Below are 14,756 nucleotides of genomic sequence, written 5' to 3'. Positions count from 1 at the left end.
TAAGCATCTGTAAAAACGCACAAACTTTTTACATAAAAAAAAAAAAAACAAAAACAAAAAAAAAACCCATAGACACACATCAGCTGCAGAGCTGTGAGACTGAAGCAGGAGAATAAAGAGATGAAGAACCAGAAGAAATGGAGGACAAGGAGGAGGAGGGAAATGAAAGAGAACAGATCACATCAGTGATGAACTATTTCTTATCAGTTTCAGGAGACAGTGATGAGAGCTGAGCAGGTATTAAATGTGATCCAGTCAGGCTGTTGTTTTCTTCATCTTCTCCAGCGATGCTTTCCTCAGCCAGCTCGCTACGTGCTTCTCAATGTCCTGAGAGATGGAAAAAGAGGTTAACAGTGTGATTCATTTCTCCAAAATCTCAATCGTTTTGTACGATAAAACAGAAAAGTAATGATGCAGATACGTGAAGTAATAAGGCTGGAGAATATTATTCACAATTCTTCATCGGTCAGATGTTCCTTTAAGGTAATTTACATATTACAATTCACATAACTAATGATGATTATATTATAACTTTAATTCCATATGTTCACATTTTAAGTTTAACTTGATATTCTTCTCATTTATGCATACTAAAATGGTAATTCATCATTTTGTTTTTCCATTTAGAGATTATCTGTCCACCCTTTGATCATGTTAACACAATAACCAAGCAGTGGTTGGAACAAAGGTGTAAAACTACTAATAGTTTTTAACATAGATCCACAGTTATTTTTAAAAGCAACTTAAGTCAAACAAGAATAGCTGGTTCAAGACTTATTTTTAGCTCTTGGTTAACTTCTACTGCATTTTTCCCATAAAGGGAGTTGTGGAAGGAGCTAAAGAAAGTGTGTATGGATGGTTATACAGACAACAATCAGACATAAATCAATCAAACGAACAGTGGGAATGGTTCGTGAGATGTGCAGAAAAAACTTCAGTGAGGTGTACAGACCATTCTTGCTTTCCTCAGCGAGCGGCGGTCTGCAACTCTTCCGTTTGACATATCAGCACAGTGTGCCGTGTCTGCAATGAAAACTGTCTCAGCTTCATCTCCCTCTTCAGTCCTGCTCCGAATCACTGACAGCTCTTTCCATGGGTCAATTCCTCCTGTGGATGATAATTACACAATCTTTAATAGTTCTGCATCACTCTTTCCTTTGTAACAGATGTAGAAACAAAGTAGAAAAGGTCCTGAATGATCTGCATACTTGAGTTGGGCCACTTGCTGTGATTTTAGTGGTTTTTGTCTCCAGTGAACAAAGTCTTACCGTTGACATAAAGGACCCTGTGTGTATGCGGGTTGTCTCCTCCGTAGTAACTGTTTGTGAAGGCAATGCGAGCAGGAAGGGAATGCTGGGAAATGCCAAACACTGTAGCACAGACTTTAGTCAGAGTCTGCAGGGTTAGCATCCCAGAGAATGGACAAGTGGTGTCCTCACATGTCTGGTCTGTAGACAAACACATTGAAAGGTGGTTCAGCACACAGAGAGGGATGTTGGCTATGTGTATGGTTGTTTGTGAGTTTATGTTGTACAGAAGCCAAACTCAGTGCACGTCTGGTAGGTCCACTGTCTTTCAGCTCTTCTACCAGCATGAAGAGATGTTTCCCTCAGATCCTTTATTGTTTTTTCATAAGAGATGTCCAGACATGGTTCCTCAGAGGTGGAGCGGTAAATCTGCACAGATTTAAAAATGAAAAAAAATAATCTTCATGAAAAAAACAAAACAGACTGTAGCTCAAAGCTCTTTTCCTGTGAGGAACTCATGAAAATGGCTCTGTGCTGACATCTAGTGGTAGGTTTGGTGTATGAAAAGACAAATAGGAGGAATTTCCATACCTGTGAGAGTTTAACAAGGCGGTTGTAGGCATCAGTATCTCCCTCATAAGCCTCGCTCGTGTTGGTCATCACACCACAGAGCTCACTGATAGACATGAGCACACCCTCTTCATTATACTGCACGGTTCCCATGAAAATGTCGGCTAGGTTTTGGAGCAACTCAATCTGAAGCAAAAACGTTCAGTCTGATTTTTTTTTTCATCAATTTAACTGTTTTATATACATACATATATGTATATACATACATACATACATATATATATATATATATATATACATATATATATATATATATATATATATATATATATATATATATATATATATATATATATATATATATATATGTATGTATATATATATATATATTTATATGTATATATATATATATATATATATATATATATATATATATATATGTATGTATATATATATATATATATATATATATATATATATATATATATATATATATATATATATATACATAGAGAGAAAGAGATAGATAGATAGATAGATAGATAGATAGATAGATAGATAGATAGATAGATAGATAGATAGATAGATAGATAGATAGATAGATAGATAGATAGATAGATAGATAGATAAATTGATTATTGGGAGCATGTTGGTTTAAAGCAGTTGTTGCTATTGCTATATATTAGCCTACATGATGAAATAGCTAAAGCCAAATAAAAGTGATAGTTTCCAAAGATAGCTTAAGTACTAAACACAGAGTTAAAATATTTAACTAATGTTGGACTAATCATTTAGAAAATTACTAAGAAATGCCAGAAATTTGCTCCAAAATTTAAAGGGATTCAAATATTTAACTAATAGTTTGATGACTAGAGTCCACCACCTGAAAACTCATTTGTTTAATTTAAAAACTGTATAATTACAAGTTTGTGCCTTAATATACTAATAATCTCCAGCAGGGCTTTAAATTTACACCAGCCAGCCCTCCAAGTGAAGGTTAAAATTCACTTTGGTTGGTATAAATGAAAACCTAAAGGTAAATTTGGCAGGTGACAAAACCCATGATTGTTATCTCATCAGGTGGCTGCTCTCTTCCCGTGGTTTGTGTAGTGACGTACGTAAGCCACTGACTAACAAAGTGCATCTGAATGAAGAGTGAAAGCTCAACCAAATGACATGTAAAACCACAAAATGACTAAATGTGGTGCTTGGATGATGTGAAGAATGAGACTGTAAGAGGGAGAGGATGTAGAGGAGAAGGATGTTGGCAAAAGAGGAAGTGAAAGCCACATAGATATGGCATGACGTTAGTTTCCACTCCGACCAGAGTTTACATGTAAATAAAAACAATTAAGTTAGTGAGAATATACAGTGGCAAAGATTTAGCTGTGGCTGTGAATATAATCCTGATGAGAGCTCAGAAGACATTTGATTATGCATCATTTCAATGAGAGGTTAGGCTGACTATTTAGGATATTCCACTTAGTTAAGACAAAAACCATTTTTTAGAAAAGCCCAAATTCTTTTTATCGTTGGTGTCCAGATTTTCAAAATAAAATCTACTAAAGTTTTAAATTTTTTAATGTGTTATGTTTAAGTTTTAAATATTTTCAGAGCAAAACACTTTGTTTCTTGCTGGAAAAGAGAACAAACAAACAAAATTAGATTAAAAACACAAGTAAACATATATCTGCTTGTAATAATAATCTGCGTTACACATCAGGTAGCTTTGGGGAATCTAACAGCCACACTGTAATAATTCAGAGCCCTGATCTCCAACCTCTTGACCTTTCCTCTAAGTCTCCACTGACTCTGCTAAACTCATTATATCAGCTCATTTACGCAAAAACAAACATCAGAAATAATAATGATCAGGTTTCCATGGCTTCAACTCACTGAGCACCAGAATTATTGGCTTAACTTCATAGGCGTCATCGCCATCTTTCTGCCCAGGAAAGCGACACAGTCAGCCGTTAAAAAACTCAAGCTGTTCTACTTTGTTGAACTAAATAACAAGCTTTACTAAGGCATAAAAACACAAAGCTGTCACCTGATCGTCCTGATTTTTGGGATTCTGACAGCAATTGAAGTCTGAGGCCACCTGGCTGGAGTTTCCACCCATCAGTGCTGCTTCCACGGCAACAAAGGCTTCCCGGACTTTAGTCAGACACTGCATGAAGACAGCAGAGATTGGACTTAACACAAAAAGTTGCTTCTGATACGATGCAGAGACATGTCGCCTTCACACCTTTTCTGAGCCACCAACTGCCTCGTTCATCAAACTCAAGCCGACAACCTGCAGTCAAAAGGGATTGGAGATGTGTGTGTTAGAAGGAAATTAAAGCAAATTAGCGTCAGGTTTGATTTGAAACTCTGAAGTGAAGCCTTAGTAGTATTTTCTAGGAATTGGTTTTCAAAATTAATGATCGTGGATAATTTACATTGTTGTATGCAGAAAAGTCGAGTGTCGCCTTGACAGGAGCAGAAGAGGCCACAGCTCCGTACACCAGACTGGGAAACTGCAGATGGAGGCAGAACAATGGGTTAAATGTACATCTGGCTTTATTTGTGTGATATTTAATATACATGTTCTGTTTCTCACCAGGGAAACACATGAAAAAATCATTCTTAAAAGACAAGCCAGCTGATCCTTTAAAATGTTATTGTCAGAAAATCCCATCAGAAACTGAAGCTTTTAACAACTTTATGCTTTGTAAGATTCATGAGTATTTTCCTGCACCTTTCCTCTAAACCAGGCAGACAGCGCTCCAGAGTACGATCCTCCGAAGCTGATCCAGGTGTTTCTGTTGCTTAGATTGAAGCTTTGGCTTATGTAATGGTGGAATACTGCTAAGTCTGCAAGCCTGGGCCAAAGGGAATGAAATACAAATGTTCATTACACATAAATCTGCAGATACATGTCATACAGACAAAAAATCACTCTGAGAGAAAGGCAGATGCATGCTTCGGAAAGACAGGCACACACACACACACAAGCTGTCCAACATTGGCCTTCACAGACAGAGGAAATTAATGAGAGAGGATAAAGGAGAGACAGCAGGAGACACAGATTTACATGTTTAATTAGGCCGATACCTGTCCTGGTGAAAAAGAAAATGCCCTTCACTTTGACAGACTGTTCTGGAAAATGTACTCAGTTTTCCTGGACAAAGAATGTTCTGAGTTTTACTTGATCTATTTTTTTTTTTTAAATAGCTTGAGAGGTCTATGTTTGCACGACTTTGTTCTAAGACCTCTGTGTAATCAGCTCGGAGGTCTCCATAATGTGTAGCATACTAAAACTGTGGTACTCAAACATTACTATAAACTTGATTTGTGAAATTAGAAATATAATAAATTAGTAAAAAAGGAACTAATGTTATGAATTCATACTATATGTGCTAAAGAACATGGAAGGAATTAGAAGCATACATTTGCAATATAAACTAGTCTTCACTCACAAAACATTGTACATATAAAGACGAGAGGATTCCCACATTTAAGGGACAGATTCTAACAATACTAACGCCTGCTGGCTGCTCAGGTCTGCCAGGTTTTCCATTTTTAGGCCATCATGGTTGATGCTGTCGCCATAGAAACGGTGTTCCACGGCCAGCAGCAGAGCCCCGTGCTTTTTAGCCATGTCAAAATGATGACCTGGGAAAACATGTAACAGAACACATTAAATGCAGCATCGTGTGAACAGACTGAAATGGAAAGTAAGTTTTAAAGCAGTTGGGAAACGACTCTACAGGCAGAATGAGGTCAGGTTAAAGTACACTCCTCATTTTATTTAATATGTTTCTTTTTCTTAAACTGCTATTATAAGTTTGAATTAGATATGGGTTTAAACTTCAGAGTGCAGTCTATCTGACCTACAGAAGCTGCATCTACCAGTAGATATAAATATAAATTAAACAAATAGAAAAGTTTTACATTTCTATAAATTATACAGTAACTGCACGTTTAATGATATGATACACTTTAGATATTTAAAGAAAGAAGTTCTAAATATAAAACAAAAAAATAAGTTTGAAATATAAAACAAAACAGCATATGCAGCAGATAAGTCCATCTGCAGGCATTTATTTATAATTACACACTAAATGATTAATGCTAAAACACTTTTTTTTTGTTTGTTGTTTTCTTTTACCAATGATTGGATTGTTTGATTCCACCATGCAAACCACTAAAACCCTCTGCTTCTGATGCATTCTTTAGTGTCATGTTCATGCTAGAAGAAAACGCACAGACTAAAAGGTTTTGTATGGGAGTAAATGTGATGACATCATGAAAGCAATACAGAAGTCAACACTTTAACACATTAAACTTCCTCTTTAACAGAGTTTCCAATACACAAGGTTGTGATTAAATGAAACATAGAAAATGAATGAAAAGAAATTCCTGAAAGAAAATTAAACATCTATTAGGCCACTGCAGTCTGTATATTCTGTAAGGGATTGCTAATTGCTTGGTTTTACTGTCACACTGTGACTGTTTGGAGTTTTAGTCACTGGCTTTGGGTTTTTTGTTAGAAAGGCCGTTTGACAACAACATGCATTCATCCGGCTAAAGTCTCACAGCATATTTTATCTCAAGCTGTTTGATGCCATGAAAGCAGGTGTTAATGAGTGACGAGTTGGTCATGAGAATAGGTTGGATTTTTGTGATGAAGACATGTACATAACGCAGCATTTCACAATACCTGCCAGAACATCAAACTCAAAGATGGGCCCTTCGCCACCAATAAAGAGAAACACTGGACCATCAGGGTGCTGCCAGTAAGCCTCGTTCACAAAGAACTTCTGTAACACAGACAGAGAGGCAAAATGAAAAAAGAAATATTCACTAAGCTTCAACCAAATCAGAAGATCACGTCTCTTTGAACAAAGTTACTCTGTAATTACGCTGCAGTAGATTTCAGAGCTGGAAGGCTTTCAGAGCTAATTAAGCTGCACACTGAGCTTAATGTTGCCAAGGAAACACTGTCATCCTTTCTCCGTTTAGTGGAACTGGAAAGGTGAAAATGTTAATCCTGTCCAGATTCTTGTGCTCAGCTAACTCTCTGAAATCAGCAGAGTTCAGCTTTAATGCAGCTTGTTTATTTAATATTGTTGTCATTCGTTGTATTTGACAGTATCTTCTTTGGTGCTTTACATAGCATGATCATCTCAAAGGCCAGTAATAACATCTAAAGGTGAACTTAGTTTTAAGGTCTCTTTTCTTAGTGTCATTGTGGCTGCGGAGCAGCAAATGTTTATTTATTTAATATGTCACAAGAGCCAGAAGTTTTCCTGTGCATACTTTTTAATATCACTGTTTCCTACAATGTTTAATCTTTGTTTACCTGAGGGAAGGTGCTGACATCCTGCCGGTTAAAGTGGTCCAGTGGCTGGTGAAGCCAGGCCTCTTTCACATATTTGAGAGGCTGTTGACTGCTGGCCATGACCGTTGTGAGAAGCTGCTTGTTTTTCTGCTGATGGAGATCGCGCACACGCTCCTTGATGGTCCTCAGAATCCGTCCTGTTGAAGATCAAGAAACAAAGTCTGACTCTTTCCATAAAATATATGATCTCATTGTGAACACCAGCATCTCTTGTTATCACCTCTATCTTCACACTGACAATTGCAAAGATAGGTAGACTGGCAAACAAATAAACTCGGGACCACAAGGACTTTCCACTTCTGAAACATAAAAGTGGGCTCCATTTTTTCTAAAATATGATAAAGTCTTATAATGAATTATTACCTATTCATTATTAATATTTAACTGCTATCAGGATTTAACAGTCTTACAATTGAATTCATTAGTATTTACCTGAAACAGCTAAGTTTAGAAGAAGCAGCGGAAGGAGACAGCAGGCTGATGAGAAAATCATCTTTAACCTCATCAGGAACCTTTTAACCAAACTTCATGCACATCTAGTCTCTAAGTGTTGAGAGAACTTTGTTTCTCTGCAGCTTCCCTATATATACGCAATACGCTATGGACACCTTGACAGTACATGCACTGTGTGTGAGTGAAAGAGAAAGTGGATAAAATGCTCCGCAGAATATAGCATCCGCTTGGTGATGTAATTAGATATTTTTGCTTGGTAAAGTATTTTTTTGGGGTGTTTGACTTATTTGACTAATCTAAGCTTCTTCCTCTTCTTAAGCTGCATGCAAGCAGAGTTGCTCATATCATTTATCATGAGTGTGTGCTGTATTTGATATCATCAATTTCAGCTAAGCAAATACAATTATGAAAGCGCTTCAGAGATATGTTGCCATCAGACATGTAAAGCAAAACATATTGACCGCAACTGGCCTCATGGCATAAACATCAGCTGAAGGAAAGTCTCCAATATTTTTGAAAAAATTGCCTTCTTTTGCAGATGAAAATGAATAAATAAATAAATAAATAAATAAATAAAAATAATAGATTGGAGTTGGTTTATCATTTCAGGATTTATGTATAAGAGGAATGCTCAGTGCTGTTGTAGATTTCAATGGATGCCAGAAAGGAAAGTTAAAACTGGGAGACTAAATTATTTTCTGAGTTCTTGTGACAGCATTTCACTTGTTGTATTGAACCAAATCAAAGGAAAGTGAAAAATAAACATATGACATGTTAAAAAATATATATTTCTATTGGTATCTAATCACTTTACTGAAATAACTGTTATGTTTTATTACCACAGAAAAGGCCTTTTATATCTATTTGCTGTGGATCCACTTAATAGCAGCTGCCACCACTTTTACTAAGGTGCCTCTAAATGTGAAGTGTGACCCTGCTTGCAGCAGTACATGCTTTTAGTTTGGTAGGTGTCAGAGCATAATTTGGGACAACATCTTAAAAGAATCATAGAAGAACTGTATACTTGTACACAAATTTGAAGTAGTTACCTGTACAGTCATTGATGTACCTGGATCCACTCCCAGGTGAAAACATGTTAATGTCTTAAAGAATTTTGACCACTAACAACTATACATTGACAACTATATTTGGCATTTGAAGTAGTTTTCTATGTCTATCTTAACCACTGAACACACTTCATCTTTATAAAGAGGACAAATCGTTTTTAGAAAATTATTATAAGTATTTATTACAGAGTAGTCTGAAGAAACAGGATGTTTGTAATTTACACCTGATTAACCCAGATGAAAAACGTTCCTGAAGTTTGAAATAAAGGACTAATCTTGCTCAAATAACCTCAGGGTTCCTCATAAAGTAGGCCGAGATAATGCCTTACAGAGTAACTTTGTCTCTAATATGTTTAATTACAAAACCAGTATTTTCAGTTTGATCTGAATTTAGAAGCAGAATATTAATTCATCCATTCAGGATTGCCTTCTAGCTGTTACCACTCTTGACCACTAGATGGCAGACACGTGAGTCTTCAATGTAACACGGGGGCCTCGAGCGAGGGGCGACGGAAGGGATAAGGGAAATTACTTTAAACGAAGACACGAAGCCGATGAGGTATGCATAGATGGTGAGGCACAGTTGATTATACAAAAGCAGCAAGTATCGAACTCTTTTTCACTGTTGATGAAGTATCTCATTTAATGGGTGTCTGTGATTCTGGAGGGGAATATTTGCCTCTTGTGGAAGATAATTGGTCGTCAAGTGTTTCTTCTGTCAGAAAACATGGTGTGCCCGTTCTTAATTAAGCCCCTAAAAAGCATATGGAAAATGACAACTTAGCGTTTCCTAATTTAGGTTGGAGAGAAAGAACAATACTTAGGAGAGATTCTGGACGTGGCACTGAAAACCCTGTGGGGTTTATAGAACTATAGTTATTGACATGGTGGCTGAATGTATTTGGGAAAAAAAAAAGATTAACAGCAACACAGAATGATCAGATGTTAAATAACTGGGTATTTTGAAACTACGAATCAATAAATGCTAAACCTACTAAACCACCGGCCTGTACAAATTGATCTGTCATTCCTGTCCTCTCCAGTCCAACCAGTGGCTGCCCTCCCTGAGCGGGGTTCTGCTGGAGGTTTTGTCTTCCTGTTAAAAGGAAGAGTTTTCCTTCCCACTGTCACCTCATGCATGCTCAGGATGGGGATTAAATCAAAGTCAAGATTCAATGTAATCAGTTGGTTTCTATTAGCTAGGCTATTTATGAATTGGCTTGAATTGTAATGTGCCATCAGACTACATTGTTGTGAAGTTTAGATCATTTAGCTCAAACTACATTTGTTGTAATTTCAAATCAGAAGAGATTTGAAAAACTACAATTAAGTGAAAACAAATAAATAATAATATATTACAACTCTTCTAATACTGCCTACTTTACAGTAAATCAGTCACAACAGTGGAAAAGTTGTAATGAAGTTTTGTTCAATATTAGTTACAGCTTTATTTCTCAAAAGACTCTTAAGTTATTTCTACTGAAAAGGGAAGCATGGCTCAACAGAGCTATGACTCATATTCTCTACCTTTTTTAAAAGTAGAAAAACATAAAGTTTTAGCTTTACATCTTATCAATCCATCTTGACAAGAGGAAGTTCTTTTATATAAAAAGAACATCTCTTCCTTTGCAGCTTTCTTGATGTGTGGTTTGACGCAGGAAGTTGTGAAATAAGAGTACTTTTTTTTAAATGAGTGATAATCAAACCGTACCTCTTAATGTGTTGGCACCATAAGATAACTGATCTGATGATTTATTCAGTGCATTATTAAACAAAAGCAAATGGACTTAAAATACTCAGATTATCTTTGGTATCACCAAAGCTGTGATAATCTTTAGTATTACTGCTAGTTTCCAGTTAGTGAGCAATAATAAAACTTCCAACTGTACCCACGATCTTAAATGTCACTCAGCTTCGTACAGGTCTCAGTTTCTTTGACCTTTTTTGACAATACAACTGGGTAGTTGTGGGGACAACAGTTGAGGTAATTTTCCATTCAAACATCATGTTCAGATGTGAACTTTATTATTTTCTTAAATTCCTTCCAAAATTATTAAACTTATAAATACATCAAATATATGTCAAATGAATTCAGTTTATTTCAGATTATTTGTTACAGCACATAATTCACAACTAAGTCATCTGAAGACACTTTTATTGACACAGTCCAATTCTGTACAACTTATGGTGGTCCACCTATAAATTCAATTTAAAAATATACATCTCTATAATGACTGATAATTTACATTTGTCCATTTTGTTATAACTGTGTTCATATGAACCAGTTTGTGAATCTAATTGCATAGCTAACCAGCAACCCAACCAGTTGCACTAAATCTTCTCTTTGATTCAGTTTTCCATCCTGATCATGGGCAGGATGACAAGCGACAATTCCCGCCTGTTAAACTCCCCTTTAACAGGAGGGAAAATCTGCATTGGTCATTTGGGGGAGAAGACGATATGAGAGAGTTGTCAACAAACACAATTAGTCTAAGCCAATGACATCTGCTGTCAAAGAGAAAGAAAAGTGCAAGTTAACAGTAATAGTTTCATTTTTCATCCATGGAGAGTAAAGAGGGGAAAAAAATGGAGGGAAGTGGTCAATACATCATGGGAGGCCTTCCAGTCTACTTGTAGCTGTATAGCTAAAGGGATGGCGATGAGATTCATCTGAAAGGAAAGTCGTAAGCTTAATGTTAAAGGTAAAAAGTTGGTTCCACATGAAGGGACCTCATCAGTTAAGTGAACTCCCTGTCTACATTTTTCAATATCAATGTGAATTTGTATGAAGGCAGTGCTTTAATGTGGGTTCAGTTCATGTTGAGTAGTTCTTTAATGCTGCAGAGCGGATCTATTGCAGATTTTCACACTATGAAGATTAGGGCTGTAACAATATGCTTTTGTCCCGATTTGATTTTGATTTTTTGGGAGCCGATTTGATTTAAATTGCGATTCTCACAATTCTTCGATAGTACTATTTTTTGTAGATTAAGAACAGAAAAAATGTACATTTTTTAACAAAAAAAAAAACCCTAATGAAGACCCCAAACTACAGCTACAGCCTCTGTCTTGCATTCTGTCTCTTCTCTGAGCTCTGTCTATCCAGTACAAATCAGTCCGACTTTAAGTCTTGCTCTTTGACTTCCTTTGATTCTTTTCCTCACTTTCTCCAATAATGTAATTGTGTATTTCTTTGCTGAATCAGTTATGGTACACCTTCAAAACAACCAATGTGTTTATATCCAGGTGCTAGTTTTTGACACTGTGCCGTGAAATGCAGCAGTCCTGTGTGGAGGGTTGTTTCTCAGCCTTGGGATGCAGCAGGACAATGGCTACTTCAAGAAAGTGTAGATTGCCAGTGCAGCATCAGAATTCCCATTTTACAAAAGAAAGTGTGTATGAAGAGTCAAGATTTACATCATGTGATGAACATAAATAACTGCGGGCTTTAAGCTAGCCCATATTAGCCCATATCTTCAAATTCATTTTAGGGCAACAGATTACATGAAAATTGCTTAAAAGAGAAACTGTTTAACAGAATGAAAAAGTAAAGTCCCCACGTGACCGCAACTCTCGCCTCTTCACTATAACTTCCTGTTCCCACAGTAACAACACTTCAGTTCACACACAGATCAGCAGAAGAAGGAACTACTGAGTTGTGGGCTAAGATACGTTTATTAACGGATAGAGAAATAGTACTCTTCTCTTCGGTGGACAGTCAATGACAGTATGATCAAGCTGGTTTATGCTGTGGTTTTTGTTTGCATCATGGTGTTGGGTCTTTCTCTCAATGCCGTGTCGCTGTGGATCCTGCTTCTTCGACACAGTCTCAAATCATCCAACGCCGTCTTCATGGTGAACCTGGCTGTCTCAGACCTGCTGCTGGTCATCACCTTGCCTTTTAGGATCTACTTTTACGCTACAGGTCTCTGGCCTTTGGGGAATAAAATGTGTGTCTCTGTCACAATGCTCTTTCGCAACAACTTTCGCAGCAGCTCCATCTTTATCACCTTCATCGGATTGGACCGGCTTTTGGCTGTGGTTTATCCTCTGAGAACACGGCACCTTCGAACCATATCTAATGCCTGGAAAGGTGTTACGCTCACATGGATATTTGTGGTGGTGCTGAGTATCCCAGAGGCTTTGAAATTTCATCACCAACTTGAAAACTCCACTAACTCCATTAACTCCAGTAACTCCAATAACACTTGTTTTGAATCTGTTCCTGACAGGAATGAAAAACCACCACTTGTCTACATTTATGCTGCATTAGAGCTTGTCATGTTGGCAGTCAACATCGTATGCACTGCTATGGTATCTTGGACCCTGCGCAGACATATCAGTGACCCTGCAAGGATCAGCAACAGGGTGAATGTGATTCTGATTTTTGTCTTGAACTTGGTGATGTTCTGCGTGTGTTTCCTTCCTTTGTCACTGGGTGCAGTGTTTATTGGAAACAATTCTCATCTCACGCCTTTGATTTGTATTGCATCTGTGAACTGCTGCCTGGATCCATTGTTGTATTACTTTTCTCTTGATGCCTTCTGGAGGAAGAAAGAAGACGTGGATATCCCAAGAGACCAGAGGACAAAGGAAACCCAGTGTTTATGAGGACTTGTCTTATTTTTCCATTTGAAACCATGTTTTTGTAAGTCAAATGTTGAGCTTTAGTTGCTATGTAACACCATCTCTCCCAAAAAAGAAGAGATCCAATGCTGACTTTGGAGAAGTGTTTTTTTTTTGTTTGTTTTTTTAGGAGAACTCTCTTGCAATATAAACCTGCCTTCTGCCTTGTAGCTCCTGGGATAGTCTCAATCCTCGCTCCCCAACCCCGCGTTGGAATGAATAGCTATAAGCAACAGACAGATGAATGAAACTGCAACATATTAGATTTTAACAGTAAATATAATTATTTATTTAAAGCAAATATCTGGATTCCACAGGAAATAAGGAATTGTATTTGTTTTTTTAACGCTTGTCATAGCACACACTTAAATAGAGCTACAGGCACAGAATATTTAGTCCAGCATGAGGGGAAGCAGGTAGAAAGTCTAGCTCTGTATAAGATAAATAATTAAATTGGCTGTAGCAGGACTGAAATCCTTTGGGATCTGATGCAAAATCTCACAGGAATTTTGGCTTCATGCTATTATGCTACAGTTTCCGACTTAATTAAGCTCATGCTGATAGCCCAGTCTTTCTTTGTTTCTTCACAGCTACATTTTGTTGTTATAAATAACAGGTTAACATGTTCAATTTCCAGAGCTTTCCATGAAATTTCTAATTATTCTGGGACATAATCCTTTTAAAACCAAAAGCGATTATTTTTTACACATTTAGATAGATTGATAAACAAAGTGTTATGTTATGATCATCTGTGATTTTCATCTCATTATCTGTTTTCTGTGCTGTTTTTATGACTAGTTTATTTCTCAGAGTTGTAGCTTCATATTAAATTGATATAGAAGTGATATAAATCTTTATGTTAAAGTATTGGCAAGAAAAGAATCAAATGATGTTTAACATCCAAAGGTTTCTTTTTATTTTTTCATGTTATGCATAACTGTACAGAAAATATTTGACATTGAATTAGTTTACTTTAATATATCTATAAATATTTCAGTATATTTTGTATGCTTTCTTTCTTTTGATTAAGACCATGTTTGACACACATGTGCTTTGTATGTTATAAATCCTCTGTGTGAATCAGGCTGTCGTCTTTTATTGTGAGCACCTTAACCCTGGAGCCAGCAGCTCGAGTCCTAAGTCCCCAGCAGATGGAGAGGTATCAGTGTAAGCCTCAGCAGACTGTAAGGATAGATTACCTCATCAGCAGATTTAAAATTATCCAAAGCTAATTGCTGGAGGATTGGCAAAACTTCCTCGGCTGGCACAAATGTCACTTCTCACACACTTGCTAAAAGTACAGCATGTGCAGTTGCAACACAACTCAAGGTTTTTATCAGTGACCTAAAGCGGGGAAAGCCACAAAATAAGAATCTGTGGGTGATGCAAAAGCTGCAAGGATGGCGA

The 14,756-nt window shown here is 36.8% G+C and overlaps 2 protein-coding genes across 2 annotated transcripts; one reads left to right on the top strand and one right to left on the bottom strand.

The window, feature by feature from the left end:
• Positions 1-255: 255 nt before the first annotated feature.
• On the bottom strand, positions 256-7,696 carry prss16 (serine protease 16; the record flags this gene model as incomplete). The annotated part of the gene is made up of 13 exons (XM_079246681.1): positions 256-327; positions 953-1,107; positions 1,269-1,448; positions 1,535-1,676; positions 1,839-2,003; positions 3,868-3,987; positions 4,066-4,113; positions 4,259-4,336; positions 4,558-4,681; positions 5,345-5,474; positions 6,523-6,622; positions 7,165-7,340; positions 7,636-7,696. The coding sequence occupies 13 exons, from the start codon at positions 7,694-7,696 to the stop codon at positions 256-258; spliced, it is 1,551 nt and encodes a 516-aa protein (XP_079102807.1).
• Positions 7,697-12,452: 4,756 nt separating this feature from the next.
• Positions 12,453-13,334, top strand: LOC306760713 (lysophosphatidic acid receptor 6-like; the record flags this gene model as incomplete). Its single annotated transcript, XM_079246680.1, has 1 exon — positions 12,453-13,334. The coding sequence occupies one exon, from the start codon at positions 12,453-12,455 to the stop codon at positions 13,332-13,334; it is 882 nt and encodes a 293-aa protein (XP_079102806.1).
• Between the last annotated feature and the right edge of the window lie 1,422 nt (positions 13,335-14,756).

The sequence above is a fragment of the Telmatherina bonti genome, assembly GCF_933228915.1.
Source record: "Telmatherina bonti genome assembly, chromosome: 9".
Taxonomy (NCBI): Eukaryota; Metazoa; Chordata; class Actinopteri; order Atheriniformes; family Telmatherinidae; genus Telmatherina; species Telmatherina bonti.
Note: the sequence above shows the minus strand (reverse complement) of the source record. Positions and strands in the feature narration are given on the sequence as shown.